Genomic DNA, 22,298 nt, shown 5'->3' on the forward strand with positions numbered 1-22,298 from the left:
TAGGTGCCCAATTGGGTCTTTAAGAGGTTATCACAAGTATCATTGGTAGGGTGGAATTTCCCTAACTTATGATATCAATGGGCACAAATGAGTGTGTGGTTCATGTGTTATTCTTATATGTGTTGGACTCTTTGCTCATGAAGAGGTGGTATAAATCCCAATGTTGTGCTTCATCATAAGTTCACCAGCTTTTATGGCATGCATAGGTCTAAATTTGCTTGAGATAGATAGGAATTGTTTTAATATCAATGAGAGACCAATTGTGATCTATGAGATGGGGACTTGCCCCATGGCGAGGATCGAACTTACTAGCAAAGTGATTTTCTAGACAAGGATATAGAAGTTTATAACGATTGTGTGGCATGCCGATTCCTCTTCTAACATGGGTGACCTTGTATTATTTGTAGTATTAATTGCGCTACACGTATATTCATTTTTTGCCTTTTTATGATCCACCACGTTACGCATATAATCTATCAAATTTGGCATCAATGTTGGTATCCATATTGCTTAATTAGGGCCATCTAGAGCTCTAATCCAAGCTCTCTCTCTCTCTCTCTCTCTCTCTCTCTCACGCACACACACACACACACACACACACACACCTAGGCGTGAGCATTGTATCTTTTGTAGTATGTATGTGTATGGAGAAAAAAGCAAGAAAAGCACACACATACATATCCATATCATTGTACATATCTTAGTATCTTCAAATCTTGGGCATAAATGCAAAGTATTAGACTATAGTGATTAGCACGCACATAAACATATGTACTGATATGATAAGCAATGCCCACTTAATTCTTGTGGTAAGTAGTACTACCTAATAATGAGATTGGCGTCATGTCCTCCACAAAGACAGGGCTCTTCCGGAGTAGGCTCCGCATTGATCCTTCCAAATTCTGCGACAATCGACACCTGTAAGGTAAGCATTGCCCGTGTGTGTGTCTCTGCATATATATATTTATAATTTTGCTCGCTTCTTCCATCACAGATAATCCCTAAGGTCCCCGACTTCAGGCATCACAAAACAGGCAAGCTACTATGTATCAATGGAACTGGCAATCATCCTTTCATCAAAGAAAAATTAAAAGATGTCGGCTTAGTTGATTCTACAGTTAAGATCCTTGATGATGATGATGACGTGCTCTCAAAAGTTGAGCTTCATGATCAAGTTAGGGTTTTGAACCTCATCAAGTCATGCCGAAAAGAAAAGAACATAGTGAGAGCACGAAAGATACATGCTCGTATTGTTGAGGAAAACTTGATTTCAAAAAATGTATATATTGCGACTGCCCTCATTACAACTTTTGCCAAATGTGGTGCATTGAGAGAAGCACATGAGGTATTTGACCAACTTCCGGTTCGAGATGTGTTCTCTTGGAGTGCTCTTATTGGTGGATATGCCCAAAATAAACTCGGTGATGAAGCATTGGTATGCTTTAAGGAGATGCATGATGCTGGTATTAGGCCAAATGGGGTAACTTATATAAACGTCTTGAAAGCTTGTGGCATTGTGGGGTCTATAGAGATAGGGGCAGAAATAGATGTCGAGGTTAGAAGAAAAGGGTTATTGGAGAAAGATGTTGTGCTTGGCACCGCATTGGTGGACATGTATTGTAAATGTGGATTATTGGAGAAAGCGCAAGAAGTGTTCGAGAAACTTCCAAAGCGGAATGTTGTAACTTGGAGTGCCCTCATTGCTGGATATGCCCAGAATGGGCTCGGGGATGAAGCTTTGAAATGTTTCAAACGAATGAAAGATGCCAGAGTCTGTCCGAATTCTGTAACCTATATTGGTGTTGTGAAAGCTTGTAGCATTCTGGGTTCTCTCGATGTTGGGGAAGATGTATATGTTGAGGTAAAAAGACAAGGATTCTTGCAAAAAGATGTTGTGCTTGGAAATGCAATGGTGGACATGTATGCTAAGTGCGGTGAAATGGAAAAAGCACGGGAAGTGTTTATGCAGCTTCAAGTACAGAATGCTGTGTCTTGGAATACCTTGATTGCAGGATATGCCCAAAACGGGCTCAGTGATGAAGCTTTGACATGTTTTAACCAGATGAAAGATGCAAAAGTCTGTCCAGACGTGGTGACATACATCTGCATTTTGAAAGCTTGTGGCATGGTGGGGTCTCTCAAAATAGGAGAAATTATAAACTCAGAAGTTAGGAAACAAGATTTGGAGAAGGATGTCATGATTGGCACTGCATTAGTGGACATGTATGCCAAGTGTAACGCACTGGAGAAAGCAAGAGAAGTATTTGATGAGCTCATGTTACATGATGTCATATCTTGGAATGCCCTGATTTCTGGATATGTCCACCATGGATTGGGGGGTGAAGCATTGAAATGCTTCAGAAAGATGAAAGATTCAGGAGTTTGTCCAGATCAAGTAACTTATGTTTCCAGTTTAAAAGCATGTGGCATTATGGGGTCTCTAGAAATTGGGGAAGATATAGCTGCTGATGTCAGAAAGAAAGGGCTATTCCCAAAAGATATCATGCTTGGCAATGCATTAGTGGATATGTATTCCAAGTGCAGTGCACTCGAAAAAGCACAAGATGTGTTTGATCAGCTTCCATTTAGAGATGTTGTGTCTTGGAATGCCCTGATTTCTGGATACGTTAAAAATGGGATTGGTGATGAAGCATTGAAGTGCTTCAGACAGATGCAAAATGCAGGGATTACCCCCGATGCTGTAACTTACATCTGCATTGCCAAGGCTTGTGGCATTGTGGGATCTCTAGATCTTGGGGAAAGGATAGATGCTGATGTGAGAAAGCAAAGGTTATTAGAGAAGGATGTGGTACTCGGCACTGCATTGGTGGACATGTATTCCAAGTGTGGTTCATTGGAGAAAGCAAGAGAAGTGTTTGACAAACTTCCAGAACAGAACGTTGTATCTTGGAGTTCCTTGATTGCTGCATATGTCCAAAATGGACTTGCTAATGAAGCCTTGGAATGCTTCAGACAGATGCAAAATCAAGGTGTCCATCCAAATGCAGTCAGCTATGTTAGTATCTTGAAAGCTTGTGGTATTGTAGGATCTCTAGAGATTGGGGAGGATATAGATACCGAGGTTAAGAGGCAGGGATTATTAGAGCACGATGTTGTGCTTGGCACTGCATTGGTGGACATGTATTCCAAATGTGGTGTGCTTGAGAAAGCACAAAAAGTGTTTGAGCATCTTCTAGTGCGGAATGTTGCAACTTGGAATGCTCTGTTGTCTGGATATGTTCTACATGGGTTTGGCGACGAAGCATTAAAATGCTTCAGAGAGATGGAAGATGCAGAAGTTTCTCCAAACAAGGTAACTTATATATGTATTTTGAAAGCATGTAGCATTATGGGATCTGCAGATGTCGGTGTAGGTATAGATGTCAAGATCAGAAAGCAGGGGTTATTTGAGAAAGACATTGTGCTTGGGAATGCATTGATGGACATGTACTCCAAATGTGGTGATCTAGAGAAAGCCCAAGAAGTGTTTGAGCAGCTTCCAGTGCGGGATATCGTGTCTTGGAATACTTTGCTCACTGGATATGCCCAAAATGGGCTTGGTGATCAGGCACTGAAATACTACAGACAGATGCAAACTACACGATTTACTCCAGATGCTGTAACTTACATATGTATTTTGAAGGCGTGTGGCATTCTGGGGTCTCTAGAGATAGGGATAGATATAGATGGTAAGATCAGAAAGCAAGGTTTATTGGAGAAAGATGTGGTGCTTGGCACTGCATTAATGGACATGTATTCTAAGTGTGGTGCATTAGAGAAAGCACAAGAAGTTTTTGCTCAGCTTCCAGAACAAAATGTTGTGACGTGGAATGCCCTGATCTCTGCATATGGCCAACTGGGTGAAGCACATGTCATTTTGAACATCTACAATAGAATTAGGGCTGAAGAGATAGTGCCAAATTCAGTCACCTTTATGGTTTTGTTGAATGCATGTAGCCATGCAGGTCTATTGAAGGAAGGAGAAACCTTTTTTGATGAAATGTGTTTTTTCTTTTGTGTAAATCCAACAATAGAACACTACGCCTGCATGGTTGATTTATTCGGCCGTGCAGGTCACTTTGACAGGGTAGCAACCTTGCTTGCAAACATTCACCATTCCAATCATCTTCCACTTCTCAAGAATATATTGGGTTCTTGTGGAAAATGGAGCAATGTGGAACTTGGGAGGTGGGCATTTGAGCAACTGGTACAATTAGACAAAGAGTGTGCGGCTGTGTATGTTTGCATGGAAAATATATATGCAGCTGCTGAAATGCAAACAGAATCAGGTTGAAATGGGATTTTGAAAGTAGAGACGAAGCATGGTAGATACAAGTGCATAGCCAGAAAGGGAACATGCATTCATGTGGATTAGGGCAATAAAAACGATTCTAAAAGTGGAGGGATTCATTACAGGATGCATTTGTTTGTCTTGGCCTATCTGTAATTGCTATCTGTGCCTCTGTAATTACTAAAAATATAGGTACTTGTTATAACTCAAGCTGTGCCTATCTGTAATTACTAAGAATATAGGTACTGGTTATAACTCTTACAATTGATTCATGTATCTTTTATCAATGATAATGTCACACATTTTTCATATGTACTGACAGGTGGCAGTGTTTTTTAACATGAAAACATGGCATTCCTTCCACTGTAAATTACTCAAGTTACAACACACCTTGCCTTGGTTTAGTTAAGTAGCAAATATTACCAAAATTCATCAGTGGTCCATAATGTCGTAAGTAATGCAGCATCCGTAACCCACTATATTCATAATAAAGAAAAAGGTATAATAAACTAACAGAATTTGGTGTAAATTCTACTTTTTGAAATATTGTCAAACTTTTGTCTGGTAACTGATTCCTTTTATTTACTTTATTGTGTACATATTCAGATAAATGCTTTCGCGCTTATACTCTTTGTTCTAATGCTGTGAATGATTTCTGCTCTAATGGTCACTGACTGGAGCATCAATGCTGAAGTACGAATACAAAAGAAAGCCACTTTCTTTGAAATTATGTTTTTATTACTTCTGATGACCTTGAAGGTGTGGAAACAACAAGATATGGTACATCCTTGGGAATCCTAAGAACCAGACTAGATGTGTCCCAACCAGCTTCTTTCATCTTGCGAACAAATTCAGGGTAATTGCTTCCTAATTCACAAAGACTCGTAGCCAATATGGACATCTGATTACTCAGTCTCGAAGCCCTTTCCTTTTTATGCATTGAGCTCAAGAAATCTTCTTGTGATTCTATTGAAGCCATTATCCATTCGGCTTGCCATATGGACCGCAGAATTGTTTCACTCGTGGCTCCTTCCTGGAAGAACAAGATTTTTGGAAGGCATGAAAAAATATCTCGGACATAAATACGTGAAAATATCTCTTTCAGGTCTACTTGAAATATTACCTTGAAAAGGATTTTGATGTTCACTTTTTGCATCTCAGTTGAATCCAGTACAAGCACATGTAACTCATTTGAATACAAATCCAGAAGTGCCGTTACCTGTTCAAGAAGGTTAAAGTTATTTTTCATTTATTTGAATCAAGATAATACTATTAGCAAGAACACAATGCATATGAAATTCACATTACACTATTGTTAGATTAGTTCTGTAAAGTATGAATTCCAGTTATACGGAGCACCAGCAACCTAGGATTTTCCACCTTGAAAGACAGCTAAAGTTACCCATTTTTTGAATAGATGGATCATGCATACCTCAGACATGAAAATTTCACCACTTAATGCATCTCCCAAAGAACAACCTAATTGAAGGTGAGGTCTTGAAAATTGCCAAGGAAAAATAATGTTCTCCATGTTATTGCATTCAGATACCCCTATAAACACCAACAATACACTCAGATGTTCTCCAATTCTTATGCTTAACAATCTTAAACTAGCTAGATGATCATGTACCTGGAACAGAGGAGCAAGTGACATGCATTTTTGCCATGATAAAAGCTCGCTTGAAGTTAATCTATTACACGATAAGCTTGCTGAGAATACTTCATTCAACGTTACAAATTGAGTTGCAACTTATTATTAAATAAAAGATTTCACTTGAAACATACAGTTGGGAATTGTAATGATGCAAGTGATTGATAGCGGAACCAAAGATGAATAGGTCTTATCAAAGCCCAAGTCCAAACCAATACTGAATATGATGTCAATATGTCTGGTGAAGACTGTCTTGTTAAGAATAAAACAATAAACATCAGTGCAAGGATTATCAGGTATAGCTGATACGTACATATAATTAACAGTTTATAATATTAATAGCAAATCTACCAATAATGCCACACCAAGAGCAATCCCAAGAAGTTCAGCTACAACTGCCCACACCTCCTCCTGTAATTATCAACAGTGAGTATACAAAAAAACTGTAAGTATCCTGGGGTAGCCCAGAGTACATTTCCGTACCTTGGCAGAAACTTCTCCCATATTCCCAGAAATAGCAAAATGATTCTGAATTACTTTAAAGGAGGGATCTTTAAGTCCTCTTCCCACAGCCTGATGAATAAGACCACAATTAACCAACCATGCATTTCCTGTTTAATGCAACAACATTTTACAATATCTCATATCATGTTGTGATCCTATGCTAAGAGTACTTTATAAATAGTATTATCGATAATCTAAACCTTAGTAAGACGCCCAAGGGAAGCAAGAGGAAGAAACCATTCCGGTTTAACTGGAGTTAGGAGCTCGAAAATGCTGAGGAAGACAGAAGGATTAAAGTTTATTATGTAGATTTGACTTCTTCAATTGTTTCATAAAGTGCAGCTAACCTTCCAAAGCTACCAATCAATTCAGCATACATTCTCCATTGTTTAGGGTCATCATCAAAGACCCTTCCAAATCGACCACCTACCACCAATAATACATTTAAGGGGAAAACGCGCATGTAGTTCATTATCCTTAAACTACTGACTTCAAAAGAGTTTAATATATACCAATAAAAAGCCGACCAAATGCTCCTAAGCCATCTTTAGAAACCCATCTTCAAGTTATTGAAAAATAGATACATGATAAAATATCAATTCCGTGGATCAGGAAACAAATTAATAAAAATGTTATAATAGCATTAACAAAGCATTGTATATCCATCCAGTTATGACCGCGATAACAATTCAAAGGATAGGAGAACAAGTTAAAACAAATACTGTATAATGTGCCAAAATATTATTCCCTGATTGTATACCTACACATTCACTCATCTATGAATATTCAAGACATATCTGATTACTAGATATATATGATCATTCAACGGACTTTTGACAATTGTGTAGGATTAATAAATCATTCTCGTTTACTCCTGAAATTTTAATTGTTCAAATTACCTGGAAAGATGCTTAACCATAAAGCATAATGCCCTAAAGTTCTGAAAGTAATCAAATACTCAATCTCTTCCCATGAAACTTTGGTCATGTCGCACAACATTGTCAAGTAAATCCAGTAATGCAGATTTAAAGAGGACATCATAAAACACTAAATTATGTGCATATCTACATAATCGGTTGATGAAGAGGACATCATCTAGTGATCAAGAAGAATCAGCTGAAGAAGAAACTTTTGAATGATCCCAGATTTTGAAATTGAAGTCAGTTGTAACAAAACAAATTAACCATGCCTAGATTACATAAACATATAGCAATTTCACTTCTTCCACTGAGAATCATTAACTCACTTTATGGCTGCTGTTGCGGCAATAGTAGTTCCTGCCCATGAATCCACACCAACAGCCTTACCTCATGTAGAAAAATATTTTCCATTCAGATGTGTTTCATGTTACAGAATGTTTCTTAAAAAGAATGATTTTACCTTAAGAAGACTCGATGTTACTAATGTACTGCATGCCCATCCTGTTACATTGGTAGGAAACTGCCAAAGCATATAGCGCAAATAATCATGTGAAACACTATCTGTTTCAAAAACAAGACAGGATAGTTACATAGATAGATAACAATGTTTCTGAATATCACTGCTATATTATGAGTCTATAACTTATAATCCTAGTTGACATAAGGATTAGTTTAAGGTTAGACGAATACCTGGAAAATCTGTTGGCAAAAAGAAATCCTTCATAACTTGGGGAAGGCGAGATGGTGACACAAAGTCTAAAGGAGAAGTGATTGTATTTGATACATAAGAGACAGATTCCTTTCTAGTTTCTTCATAGATCAGCTTATCATTCTCATCCACTGTATACCTTCATGAATATGAAAAGATCCAGGAATAAGATGTCAAACAGCGTCTTTCTTCATATATAAGTTCACTTGCCATCAAATGTATAACCTTGATAAATATATAAAAGTTACAAAACGAAGACATTATTAAAGGATCAGAGAAGCATTCCTTATTCGACAGGCTTAAACTATCAATGCAACAAATTTTAACACAAAAAATTCAAAATTTTGGCTGCAAAGAGTATATCTTATTTAATCTGCTAGTGATGAGTTGCAACCTTCTTCCCTCTTCAATATCTTTAAATATACTGGCAAGTATACAACATCTCTATACCCTCCACGCTTGGCATAATAGAGGCAGCATAAATCAGATGTTGAATGAATCTAGAATGATGATACTGCTGTGAATCTTTGGTTGTTATTAATATAATATTCACGAATTTTTGGCATCAACATATAATAAATCCATAGACGATCCCAAGAAGATCACAAAAGGTAACCAAATTTGAGCTGATGGGAACATAATGCGTCATTAATTGTTAATTCAAACATCCATTGAGACAATAAAAGCAACAACCACAGCTGACGAAAAAATTATCGGCAATGCCACAAGGTTAATTTCAAGCTTTTGAGATTGAGTAAAGAAAGTTCACTTTAAACAAAGAAAAATCTGAGCTGGATAATAAATATCAAAACTTATTGGCTGCTTTAAACGTACAAACAAATGAAAAAAAAGGAATCTCAGATGAATAACAAATACTTACTCACGCAATAGGGATTTCCCAAGTGTTTCTTGTAGCATAAAAATTTGAGTTTCTTCTCTTGCTGTACTGCATTATAAAAGAAAATACACACAAATTCATCTTAACGTTAGCTCTGCACATTTTCCTCCATGTGTTCCTTGCGGAGAAATCCTGAGGTTAGGAGATGCAAAGTCTTTTCAAGGAAAACTATAAGTTTTATCTCTGAGTGCAAGATTATCTTTATGGAGTGGTTATAATTCTTGAAGAATTTCACAATGAAGAGACAACCTTAAGGTTAAGGTTTACGCACTTTGCTTTGTTGACATCACGTTCATTCCTGACGCACAAGCCAAGGCGTTTCCCACTCCATGGAAACCTCGCAGAGTCTTTGCTTCTTCTTCTTCTGAGAAAGGAAAGGCTTCCACAAAGTTGAAGAGGTCTCCATGAGAATCTCGGAGAAATTCTGTCGTGGCAGAGCTCCATGGTTGATGACCGTCTTTCTCAAGGAGAAGCCATGGGGAGGGAAATACCTTCCTTATCTTTAGCTTCTTATTAGTTTTCTGTATATTTTGGAGTCGATGAAATGATATGGAAATGTTTTGGGGTTAGGCCTCAAATTATCTGAAACTACAAAGTTAGCCCGAAACTGTAGCCATAGCCATAGCCATAGCCATTAGTTTTTGTGTTGTTAGTCCAATTGTGGTCACGGTTAACTTCTTCATTTATGCGTAGGAAAACCAGGATGCCGTTCATGAGCATCTCGAGATTATGAAAATTCATTGTGCCGTTTTGCAAGTCATCCAACCCATTGTCTTAATACTCTTAACTACATTAATTCCAGATACTAAGCTTCCTAGCTCCATTCAGTCAATCACAACAATCTTTGAAAATGAAAAAAGCTTGATTAGGTATGGCATCCAAGTGAATATCATTCCATGTGATCTCGTTATATAAGACCAAGCGTGTGTTTGCATTTGTTCAAAACATGTCAAAATAAGTATTGTGTATACCGTAGACAATGAAGACATGCGCGTCAAGGTCATCAAATATACCAATGCACATTATATCTCTCCTTTCTAAAATTTTGTTTGAATGTGAACATTGACCAACATTTTATAACGTTAATCTGTTATTGTTTCACCGTTGGAATCCAAATGTGATGTGTTGGTATTTGCAAATTTTGCAAACATATCGTTACATGCCCAAGTTGAGCCTCTACGTGTATTGAACCATTGGCAATGTCAAAAGGCCAAATATAACATTACTTCCAAATACAGTAATTGTTCAATGAGCTTGTTTTCTTCTCAACCATAATGAAAATTGAATGTATTGTCCGAAACTGTGTGTGCACATGAAAATAGAAATTTTCATATTTGAATTTTTGAGAGAGTGGAAGCTACATCAAAGCTTCTTGTAGAATTGTGTACATGAAACAACATGCGTATACAAAAATTAAACCATGCAACATCTTTGAATATGAATATTTGAGAAATCTCTTAGGAGATTTAAGTAAAAAGGGGTAGAAATCAACACGCGTTTCATGAGAAGAATCAAAATTTAAATATGACAATCTGTAAAATCTCTCAAGTGATTGAAGTAGCCAAGGTCTCCTCCATCCTACCATGTAAAACAAATCGCACGAAAGTTGGATTTGGATGTGTGTCATGATGCATTTCATCTTTAGCTAACAGAAAAATGGTATGACAATTTCTTTTGCATTCATGCAACACACCGTTATTTTTAAATTATATTGAGTACATTCATTTGTGGCAATTATCTCCAAACCAATTCCCATCTGTCTTATTTAACATTTTTTTCACGGTGCAAGAATAAGAAATTAACCTAATGTTTCAATGTCTTTCCTTTTCTTGGCCTAATCAAATTTTCAAATATACTAACTCGAACATGTGAGTTCAAATTTTACTACAAAATGTTGCTATGTTTAGTTGTTACCATTCTCATGATTGACATTACTATTTGTCATGCATCAAAAATGGATTTTTATTTTTAACAAAAGATTATTTCATGCCATCTATTGATTTGTTGAAACCGATGACAACTTTCTTGCTTTGCAGAATCTCTTGTTGAAACATACTTCTATGCTTGAAAGCCAATGTACTTAGAACATGTTTGTGGCCAGGTCCTGACAATTATTAATATTTGTAAATGATTATGTACTTACCAAAGGTTTATATGAGTGTATGCCAACAAAATAAGTGAACTTACATTTAAGACAGCATTTTATTGAAGACTGTCTTCAATTAGGTCAAACCTTGGCCTTAGTAAGAGGTGAAGAAAGACTTCAGGAAAAAAACTACCTGATTTTGCTACAATGATGTGCTATGAAATACAAAACAAACACCACACATGCCTTCCTTCCAAAAAGCACTTTCACCATAAGATGTCGAAGGTGGCAAGTGAGAGGCCACCTTCCAAAATACACTTTGCTTCTCCAAATTTGTTCAAGATTTATGAGCACCACCATCAAAACCACATACTAGTTTTGTTTCTTTTTTCTCCCCAATTTGTTCAAGCTTTTTTATCTCTCCAGGGTTGCATCACTGGAACCACAATAATAACAATGATAAGAAGTAAAAGTAAAATGGCAAATATCACCCATTTTCTTTTGTTCTTCTGAAGCTTCTTGGCTTTTGCCAAGACTGCAGTCCCTGCCTCAGTATATTCTGCAGCTTTAGCTACCTGAACCAGAGCAGATGACAAAATGTGACTAAACAATATGCTGATATGCCCAATTAATTCAATAGAGAAACGAAATGACGTGTAACCTGTTCTTCAATATTGTCTAAGATTTCTCCTTGTGACTCCACAAGGACAGCCATATCTAGAAAAATCTGTACAAAAACAAAACAGATGAGCTACACCTTACACTCCCATGGAATTGAAAACTCTTGGTGACACCTATTAAAGACCCTATGCATGAACAATTCATTGTATCACTCTAAAATGTATTTTGAAAATTAGCGGATGAAGCAAGTCAAGAACATGGGATTACTGGTAATGGAGACACAACGAAATGGAAAATGGGGCGACCAAAAGTGAAACATTAGTGGCTATATTGTGAACAGATTCCTGTTTGTATTTGTGTATGCTTCACCAATTCTAATAACTATTGTTTTAATGTATGTTTCCTACTCTAGATAGAATTTTCTTGTTAAAAGAAAAAAGGGAAAATGTCCAAATGCATGCATTCTGAAGCACAGACCCATGGACCAACGCATATCCTGTGTTAATTTTGTTTTTATACCATCGAACTTCCTGATAGAGTAATTTTTATATTGAAGCCCTCGATTGTATTATCATGCATACAAAGTATTTCCCCCTATCAATACTATGCCTTTGCATTATCATGCATACAAAATGTTTCCCCCTCTTGATAGTTGATGTGTCGAAACATTGGTTTTTGTAAGTATAAAGAAATAATTTGACCTGGTGTAATTCAAGTAGCTTTTGCTCAAGATCCTTCACTGCTTCATGGCGTTCCTCTATTTCAGCCAATGTGGACAAAATGTGTCCCTGGCCTTGGTCTTGTATTGCCTTCTGAAAAATTCTTTCACTTTCTCCTGTCTCTATGAGATTTTCAACAAGCTGGCATATTTAGAGCACCAATCATTCATTTTCAGAGATTTCATCTCGAATTGTAAACATCATATTGCCATATGTCATCTTCAGTTTGCAAGCATGATTAAGACATCAAGAAATCCAACCTCAGCATCAGGCTCCTGTCCAGACACTGCAGAAAATGAACATGCCAACAAGTTCAGCATGATCTATAACACATTTGATTAGCATAAGCTTTACATGCACAAATTCCTCCTGATAGAGATACTTCCATAAAAGGAAATCCCTCTGAGCCTTCTTTTCTATAAAACATGATGATTCTCTCAAGTATTTTTGTTTCATTGTGTTGGGGCCTATACCCTGGCCTCTAGTGGTACGCCATATTTTTAGTAAATTGCAGATTTGGGTTCCAATCTCACACTATTTTATTAGAGGACCTTTTCTATGAAACGTGATGATTCTCTCAAATATTTTTGTTTCGTTTGTGTTGGGGCCTATACCCTGGCCTCTAGTGGTACGCCATATTTTTAGTAAATTGCAGATTTGGGTTCCACTCTCACAATATTTTACTAGATGATCTTCTGGTCTACACCAGACAACCTTACCACTGAGCTATTGGTTCTGAAAAGCTTCCATATCGACTGAACTGTTGGTTCTGTGCACAATTACAACTTTTCAAAGGATAAATTGTGATGGAAAACTAGACTGCTCCACACTAGCTAAACGTTTATAGGAGGTTTAGAGATCTGAAGTGCCAACATGATTGTAGTCATGCATTTGAGCAATATAGCCCCACTTAATCAATTTGTATCAGCCATGCCAATTATTTTTAATTAGTTCCTATCCTTCTTCACAGCTTCAATGCCCGAACAGCCTTTAAATTACAATGCACACACTGTGATGAATATTGTTCTGGAAGTTGTGACCTTCACTAATATGGTGATTCCTTTCATTGCATGAACTCTAATATAAGCCAACCTTGTAAACCCACACAACATCTTTGTTAGTATTTCCTAAGAGGCAACCTATTGTCAAAGAGGCCCAAGTTTGGAAAGTTACAGTAAAGGCCAAACGTAAGAATAAAAGACAGGACTTTACATCCTGTCTTGTTTACTGTACTTTTCAGTAAAAAATCGGAGAGTCTTTGTCATTTAAATTTACAAACAAGAGGGCAGTGCATCACCTTGTGCTTTGCACTAATATCTTGTTTTTAGTCATAAGAAGATTCGATTCTATGTTAGATATGATTCAACAATCAAGTAAGCAGGAAAAAAACTAATCCAACAGAAAAGACTATAAAAGAAGTTAACCTGTAAAAATTCTTCTTTCAACGACACTTCTATATTCATCTCGTAGCTTCTGCCTTAGGTTCTTTTATTCCTCATCAATGATCATGCAGTTGACAAAAATGTTAGACAGTTCTGTATGTTAATTTTCTATTTCAAAAATTTCGAGATCAGGTTTTCAAATCAGCTTTTTCTGAAAACTTTATTGTTAAGGTATTGGCAACATTTTCATCTCACTACTGTCCTTACATATGAAGGTTAGGTTTTCCGTCACTATTGAAAACAGGCTCATCCTTAATGGAGGATTAACGTGGAAGGTTTCTTAGCTTAGAGGTGGCATGAGGTTTGCATTTCATGCCACAAGGATAGATCCTAGGAACAGATATATTCACAGATATGCTACTCATATTTGACCCTGTCATAGTGAAACAACCTTCTCCAAGTGGTAAAAGAAAATTCATGGCCTCTAATTTTGGTGCAACCTGGATCTATATTGAAGGCTGTGGCATAGTCTTGAAATCTAAAACATTCTACTATTAACCTTTTAGTGCACAAAGGTGGATCACGAAAAAGTAGGTACATACACATTCCATACATGTGTCTACCCTATGTAGATATAAACATAACCCTTCTTCTGCATGCATACACATTGTTGAGACATCAAGCTCAATCACACTTTGTGAAGAATGTGTGATAAAGTTTATCCTTGTATTAGATGGATGAAAAATACATTGTATTGAATGGGAGATAACTTGTATTGAACGAGGTGGACACTTTAGATATCCCACTCATTCTCCCATCAATGTAGATTGGTGCAGACTTCTATAAGCCCCCTCTTGTATCTAGTGTTGGCATCTTGATTCATAGTTGAGTTAGTCTTGATTTAGTTATAGCTTTATCATTATATAATCATCCCCCATTTTGCTACTAGATTTTTCTTTGTTGTACGTTGTCTATCTATCTATCTATCTCCATGTCCCTCCTCTCAAACATATACACATAACACACATATACTCCTTATATCTGCTCTGCATATACTTGATCCTCGATATAATTATATCTTAATTCTTTATACATGCATAATAGAATCAACCCAATGTATACTCATACAAAATCCTAGAGTAATACTACCATCTACTATTGTGAAGATGAAGTGGTAAATCTAAAAATAGGCATTCACAATTGAGAAGTCAAGACCATATACACTAAAAATAGAACAAGAATTATCATACACGTCATAAAACGATTTCTCATGAATTAATATTTTTCTTAACAGTTGAAATGGAAGAGAGAGTGGCCCCTTGAATGGTAGTGCTCATTACCCTCCCATGAAACAACACAGGACAAAGTGGAATTACAAATGCAGCTTGGTGTGTATAGTTTTGGTGGTGACAAGAACTTTCAGCACTCTGAGACCAAAAAAATCTACGTCAAAGGCGCCATAATTAAAATTTCCCAAAGAATGAGAACATTCACAACAAGATCACAATAATAGCATCCATGAAATATGGGCTTTCCAAAGAGAATCGATGGATGATGTAATGCTATTAACTGAAAGCTTCCTACTTTTAATAGGTTACAGAAGAATGATAGTTATCTGTAGAATCATGTGTGGTATGCAAATTTGTTTTAGGTTACAGGGTTAAAGGAAACAATATGAAGGGAAAACCTGAAAATCTGCCATCAAACAGTGCAGCTTTTTCTTTAAAACTCTGCACTCATGTTATATATACCTCAGAAGACTGCATATCTAAGACTATGTGAAGGATACTTATTAGAAATTTCAAAACTTGGACAGAGGATCTTACAAAGTCACCGATATCCTTGATCGATCTATACCACTATCTTCCTCACAACCTGGTATTTTCCGATTAGCCAGATTCTGCAAATTGAAATTCTCAAGATTCAATTTTCGGCCTAACTTGTAGTGTAAATTACCCCTTCATATAATTTCTCTAGCTTTCCCTTGATTATTTTTGTTTGTTTCATTACTTCTTCTACACATAATTCCATCTAGGTATTTAGGCTGCCTAACTTGTAGGGTACATTACCTCTTCATCTAATTTCTCTAGCTTTCCCTTGATTATTTTGGTTTGTTTTATTACTTCATCTACACATAATTCCATCTTCTCCTTTGATGCTGCATCGATGAAATAAAATAGATTGAGAATAATGAAGGTGGTCATGCACAATTCTATAAAATCACAAAGCATTGAACTTAACAAACAAAGCATAACAAAATTAGACATTCAATATATATGGGTGACCCTACTTCGAAAATGTAAGTTTCGCAACAAAACAATTTTAGAACTAATCCTTTCATTAGCATCTGAAATGGCAACTGAAAAATATTGCACCCTAACAATATGAACTTGAACACAATTTGCATGTGTGGATCATCTATATACATCAAATGCACAATAGATCCGGTTCAATATAGCTTTAAAACTCTCATAATTACATAATTTTGTGAAAGCAAATCTTTAAGAACAGTATGAAGATTTAGAACCACACCTTTCATAGCAGCCGTCTTTGTAAGAGTCTTGGAAATTTCATTTTCTTCCTGTAAGAATTATGATTGTATTAAGATGAACTGGATTCTTATTGGCGTATTTCTTTGCTGCCGGCAACTATTACATCCTTCCTATTCAATGGGAATGGAATCTAACCTGAAGATTTCTAAGGAGGTTTTGTATTTTAAGCATATGTTCTTTAATCTCATCCACCTATAATGGTAAAAAGAACATGTGAATTATTAATTAACAAGAGCATGCATATGTTATTTTACTTACTACAAAAAGTTAGTTAAAATCATTTGCACAAAGATGAATCCCAAAAGAACCTATGAGTGAGATTTTACATATATCGACTATCAACCTTTTGAAAGAAATCCAGAAGGGATCCATTAGGAATAGCATTAGAGCTAGCACCAGTTCCTGTTTCAATATCATAGTCTGGTATACTGTTTTGACATGCAGAGATAGTCGTAAAAACTTTGTCCTGTTTAAAGTCCTGTCAATCAAAACATGTGTTAGATACAAAGCATAATTGCAGCAATTCTAGTATAATATATCAACCTCTTTATTCCAAGAAAAAGAACCGATTGTACATAACGTTTCACAGGATATTCTCATCAACATTCGGACTTCATCTTCTCATGAGTCTAGGATAAGCTTGAAATGGAAAATACCCAAAGGAATAACAGATTTTCAACACTATAACCTAGGGTGCTATAACTTTGTCTGAGACTAGAGTTACTCCCCTGGACTTAATCTACTATTAAGGACATTATCCTCAATGGAACTGTAGATATTGGCTACCATATTAGCAAACATGATAGTCCTATACTGTTTGGGATCCAGGGGATCTCCACTCTCAAATAAAGAAAAATATACTGACAACTCTAAGAGACCAGTATGGCTTATGAGACCCAGTAAGATGAGTAAGGGGTTGCAACTGAAAATGTAATCTTCTCTTCAAGATAAAAAAGAAATTGGGTAAAACCTAGTTTAGGTAAATAAGGTATCCTAACAAGAGAGAAACACACACATACATAGAAAAGAGAAAGGGATAAATTTTAGAACATTATAACAGCAACCTCACGGAGAAGATCAATCATTTTTGCTAATGGTTTTTGTTCTTTAGCCGTCGTTCAATTGATACATGCAACATATCATATCTCTGCATGAAATAAGCTATAGAACTTTCATGGTTTTAATTAGGATAATTATTCTGAACATTGTAACAGTCATTACATTACCACAATCATTGAAAGATTGCTCATACTTAATCATCAAATGATAACTTTCTTAAGATAATCATAATGGCATGATGCACGTGGCAATGAGATTATGGATGTCTAAGCCCAAAATACTACTTTGTACTAGGAGCACTAGAAAGTAAGGAATATTATCTTCTACTAAACGCTAGAATGATGAATGAGACCAAACAATTTTTTAAATTGATAAGCCTTCAGTACATCTCTCATCAGATATTTTTTAAATTGTGTGGCCTTTGATACCTGTGACAGGCAATGATGGGAGAGGTTCCAGCAGTTTTGGCTGTTTCTACTCAAACGAGATGCGTGCAAAACAAATTATAGAAATGAATAATAAGTTTGTTCTTATTAATTTAAAAAGATCTATTGTTTATCAAACACACTACACCTCCCTCTCCTCATACCATATGCATCTCCAGATCTATATCTAATAAATCCAATTTCAAAGTTTGCTTCCCAACACGAGTGCATAGGGGTAGTCTATAATACATTTGAATCACAATTTGTTTCTACATAAAAATTGCTCAGATAAGTTAATAACTTTTTGTGTCTTTCTTCAAATTCTTTTATTGAATTTGCACCCATACCAAACAACTCAATCTTAATAAAATTATCCACTAATCTGTCAAGGTCTTGTGTCTCCTGAATTTTCATTGTTGAGCATGTGGGAGAACATATGCTTAGGAATCATGGAAACCATCCAAGACCAAGGTAAGACCCAATAGAAGGCCAAGGCATTAATATGCATAAAAGTGAGTGCATGTAATCCCCAAGCTGACCAAGTGAAGAGGAAGACAAGTAACTGATATAGCTCAGCCCAAGAATTTCAAAGAAACAAATGTGAAGGGAACGCAAACCAGTATGAGTTAGTGGACACCTTAGACATGAGAAGGAAGAGGTTAGCCATGATCCTATAGCATGATTGTACGGGTGTGGATCTCCTTGTAATGAAGATGTGTAATCCCTGACATATACTCTCAATATAAGCACTTGGTGTTGTGATGTTGAATTTTTCAAGCAAAGCTAGGTAGTGAGAGAGAGAGAGAGAGAGTGTGTGTGTGTGTATGTGTGTATGTGTGTATGTGTGTGTGTTGGAGGCATCCCCTTTTTAACGAGCTCCAACCTCATGTGAAACAGAGAGAGAGAGTTTGGGTCTCACTAGCAGATACCCATGTCCCTTACATGTTGGGTACACCAACTTCTCGTTGAAATTGATAACTCCATTGAATGGAATTCATCCATATTTAAAACGCCATTGTGAGTGGGGCAAACAAACCGCACATGTACTGATCACCCCCCACCTCTGACCAGCCATCTGTTCTTGCCAATTCTACCTGGGCTGAATATTCATTATGTCCAAATGTCAAAAAATTTAGCGAGTTCCACCCAACACCCTTCATAATGTTTCATGGGGCAGAATAACTAGCATCATGTAGTCACATCATCAAATTCAATATGGTTTTCTCCCATCCTGATCCTAAACCATGTTGATGAGGACAAGTTATGGCAATGCATTCTGTTAAGTGATCACCAACCATCTTTGCAAAAAAAAAATCAGATATGATGCTAATAGCCATCCATTTGTTTCACAATATTCCTTTGAAGAATTTCTCCACCTGATAGAATCATGATTCTACAGCAAGGTATTTTGAAACGTATCTATAATATTACCACATATCTTCATAGTATATTAGTATGAATCTGATACCAACTCATTTATACTTTGAACTATTTTGAAACTGGAAAACATTGATGATGATATGGCATGGCATTATGTAAAGTGATAATCCATAGTCTTGGCAATAAAATCTCACATCTGAATCTAAAAACATCAACTCCTTCTGGAAACTAAACCACATCGATGATGATATGGCAATGCATTTTATAAAGTGAAAATCCATAATCTTGGCAAAAAACTCATATTTGAACCTAATGCTCCTATTCATTTTGAAACTAAACCACATTGAAGATGATGTGACAAGGCATTATGTAAAATAAAAATCCATAGTTTTAGCAAAAAATCTCACATTTAAATCTACTTCTTGAATCCTTTTGGACGCTAAACCATATTAATGATGATGGGACATTGCATTGTTGAAACCATATACTTTCTCTGATCCGTGTTGAAACTAAACCATTTTGATGGTGATATGACAATGCATTATGTAAATTGATTATTTACAATCTACAATCCTTCTTGATGGTCCATGCATGATATAGAAATGCATTAATTTGTACTGTATCGAAATTCAAAACGTAATAAAGTAAAGAAACGAGAAATCTACATATGAACATAATATGTACTGCATTTCAATTATCTCCTGCTCTCAGGATCGATTCTCAGATGCAGGTTATATACAGAATATTCTGTGGATTTTGGCGAAAGGAAACATGGAAAAGAAACAATTAAACGCACCTGGGCAGAACAAGATCTGCGAAAGGAAAGGAATCGAACTCAGCGTGCAGATGAATGGCAACAGGCTCTCCCAAGGGCCAAATCCACGACCCTTTTTAACCAAAAATCCAAACAATAATAACAATACAGGAAGCTATGGGAAATTGATCGAAATGCCCTTTTTCCTGTTTCTCATGAAATTCCCGAACTACCCTTCTCGTCCTTCTCGTGAAATTCACCCGCGAACTCCATTCCTTTAATTGATTGGGATGGAATCTGTAGATTTGTAAAACCAAGAGAACGAATCTTCCGGGTCCTCGTCTTTTTTTGGCTACAACATTCTCGAGAAATATCTGCCTCTCATTCGTATTCTCACGAGATTCCCAGAAACATGCACTCCATTCACCACCAATTCCTCTTGTGTTCGTTTTTTTCCCGAAGATGCCCCCCTACTGCTTTTTAAGTGATCTGTATCATTCCTAGAATTATACATATGTATACCCCTGAGTAGTAGTAGGTCTTTCAATGACCCTCGTTTTTCAACAATTTCTTGAAATCCCCATTCCATATCTTATATCCAATCACCTGGGGGCATTGGTTGTTGTTTATGGGAGGATTAATCAGTTCATGAGAGTTTACACTCCCCATTCAGTTTTTGATTGACATCGTATTGTATCATCATCCACGTTATAGCCCTGGATGGGTTCATAATCACATCATGCTATATATAGTACTTTGCGCGATGCCTCAACCTCAACATATTGCAAGTGTCGTGTGATGAACCGTACTATCTATATACACAACAACATAATCTCATAATGCAATGATGCCTCAACATGCCAACATTGTGTTCTCTCTCTTCTCTCTTGGATACATATGCTAGATAATATATGCATGTTACACATACATGTGGATGTGTGCAACATATACACCTTACCATTATCACTGGTTTATGTGAATGCATTTACTATGGAGTTATCTTTGATATTCTTGATACCAATGAAAATAGGGATAGAGATATCCTTGGGCCCCACAGATTCAGTCATCACCAACCGTAAGTATCTCTCAACAATTGGAAAGAAGGACACGTAATATCCATAACAAATTTCGTCCCTTGCTCCCTCATATCTCTTTGTCCCCAAAAAAGCTAAAAAGATTATTCGATCCCATCAAATATCTCATCCTCATGTTCATGTAATACTGTTACCTTGCTCACCCATTGAACACAAATTAAGTGGTTGTACGATGTTATCAATATACAACTTTTCATTTCAACCAATATTCTTGGCATTATTGATTCACTACAATCATTCCTCTTTGTCATCATTATTTGTATCCTTTTTATAAATGTAGTTTTCCTTGTTTGAGAACATTAAATGTAGTTGTAGGCTTATCTTAACTTCTAAACAAGCAACATTTTCTATAATCAATCTAAAATTTAGATGGGGAGAATAATTTTATTTGTCGTTGATACGGTGCTACCTTTGGATTGTTAGCAAGATGATACACACACATATAATGTGTATGGCTTGGTTTTATCAACCCCCGTACATTTAATATATTCTGAAAACATGAAGTTGATATTAGTCTCATGGCCCATGGGATACATCTAGAATAAATGGTTCAAGTGGTCCAATGGGAGCGTTAAAATCCTTCTTGGTGATGACCACTTAACCAAAACCATATCAAATGATATAGTCAAACTCACCTCAAATTCAATCGAAGTTCAAGGGAATTGGTCCATATTGATAGATTTCGATAAAAAGTTTAAATGAGGAGAAAGACATTTCGTTAGAATATGTGGTAACTCTACATACGTTTCCTCTTTTTAGTGTTTGTGTAAAGCTCGAGCAACGAATTAATAACCATTGTTTTGTAAGTTCAAAGTGGACAAGTGCTTGATAAAATGTTAAACCAATTATCAATCACACATAAACTATTGCATGGAGGGGAGTGAGGGGTTCGAGTGTTCCGAAGGCCTAGATAAGAACACGACTTTGAGTGAAAGATGATGCGTGTTAGAAAAGAAGACAATAAATACATTGATGGAAACATTAAACAAGGCATTGAGTGCATCATAGAATTTGATGCACCGTCTCTTATTTAACCGAAACTATAAAACAACATACATGAAAGAGTCCACTTCATATGCCAAAATACTATTGCAAAAAAGGAGATACTGGTTTATTTATTAGCATGAACCACAACATTAAATTAGAAATTAAGGTTCATATTTATGTTGCAATTGGCAAATCACAATTTTTAACCGGTAGAACACACCCTCTCAATGGAGAATAACAAATTATTTGTTGTCAAATTTAGGATT

General features: G+C 36.3%; 3 protein-coding genes across 3 annotated transcripts; 1 reads left to right on the forward strand and 2 right to left on the reverse strand.

Moving 5' to 3' along the window:
* Positions 1 to 718: 718 nt before the first annotated feature.
* LOC147859567 (pentatricopeptide repeat-containing protein At2g39620-like) lies at positions 719 to 4,432 on the forward strand. Its single transcript, XM_087326047.1, has 2 exons — positions 719 to 925; positions 995 to 4,432. The coding sequence occupies exons 1-2, from the start codon at positions 830 to 832 to the stop codon at positions 4,292 to 4,294; spliced, it is 3,396 nt and encodes a 1,131-aa protein (XP_087182173.1). The 5' UTR covers positions 719 to 829; the 3' UTR covers positions 4,295 to 4,432.
* Positions 4,433 to 4,902: 470 nt separating this feature from the next.
* LOC147859568 (protein root UVB sensitive 5-like) lies at positions 4,903 to 9,486 on the reverse strand. The gene is made up of 15 exons (XM_087326092.1): positions 9,245 to 9,486; positions 8,956 to 9,021; positions 8,057 to 8,214; positions 7,827 to 7,927; positions 7,693 to 7,748; positions 6,959 to 7,005; positions 6,794 to 6,872; positions 6,647 to 6,719; positions 6,426 to 6,515; positions 6,294 to 6,353; positions 6,077 to 6,190; positions 5,922 to 5,982; positions 5,724 to 5,842; positions 5,415 to 5,510; positions 4,903 to 5,324 (listed from the first exon to the last, which is right to left on the reverse strand). The coding sequence occupies exons 1-15, from the start codon at positions 9,415 to 9,417 to the stop codon at positions 5,019 to 5,021; spliced, it is 1,599 nt and encodes a 532-aa protein (XP_087182218.1). The 5' UTR covers positions 9,418 to 9,486; the 3' UTR covers positions 4,903 to 5,018.
* Positions 9,487 to 11,084: 1,598 nt separating this feature from the next.
* Positions 11,085 to 20,266, reverse strand: LOC147859569 (syntaxin-132-like). Its single transcript, XM_087325639.1, has 13 exons — positions 19,994 to 20,266; positions 18,455 to 18,541; positions 16,677 to 16,811; positions 16,469 to 16,525; positions 16,314 to 16,362; positions 15,851 to 15,939; positions 15,608 to 15,681; positions 15,469 to 15,511; positions 13,824 to 13,884; positions 12,660 to 12,685; positions 12,382 to 12,540; positions 11,721 to 11,786; positions 11,085 to 11,634 (listed from the first exon to the last, which is right to left on the reverse strand). Exons 2-13 carry the CDS (start codon positions 18,482 to 18,484, stop codon positions 11,464 to 11,466), a joined length of 960 nt encoding a protein of 319 aa, XP_087181765.1. The 5' UTR covers positions 18,485 to 18,541; positions 19,994 to 20,266; the 3' UTR covers positions 11,085 to 11,463.
* Positions 20,267 to 22,298: the final 2,032 nt, after the last annotated feature.

The sequence above is a fragment of the Azolla caroliniana genome, unplaced genomic scaffold, assembly GCF_043228905.1.
Source record: "Azolla caroliniana isolate FFs.n. ecotype wild unplaced genomic scaffold, voAzoCaro1.0.p SCAF_10, whole genome shotgun sequence".
Taxonomy (NCBI): domain Eukaryota; kingdom Viridiplantae; phylum Streptophyta; class Polypodiopsida; order Salviniales; family Salviniaceae; genus Azolla; species Azolla caroliniana.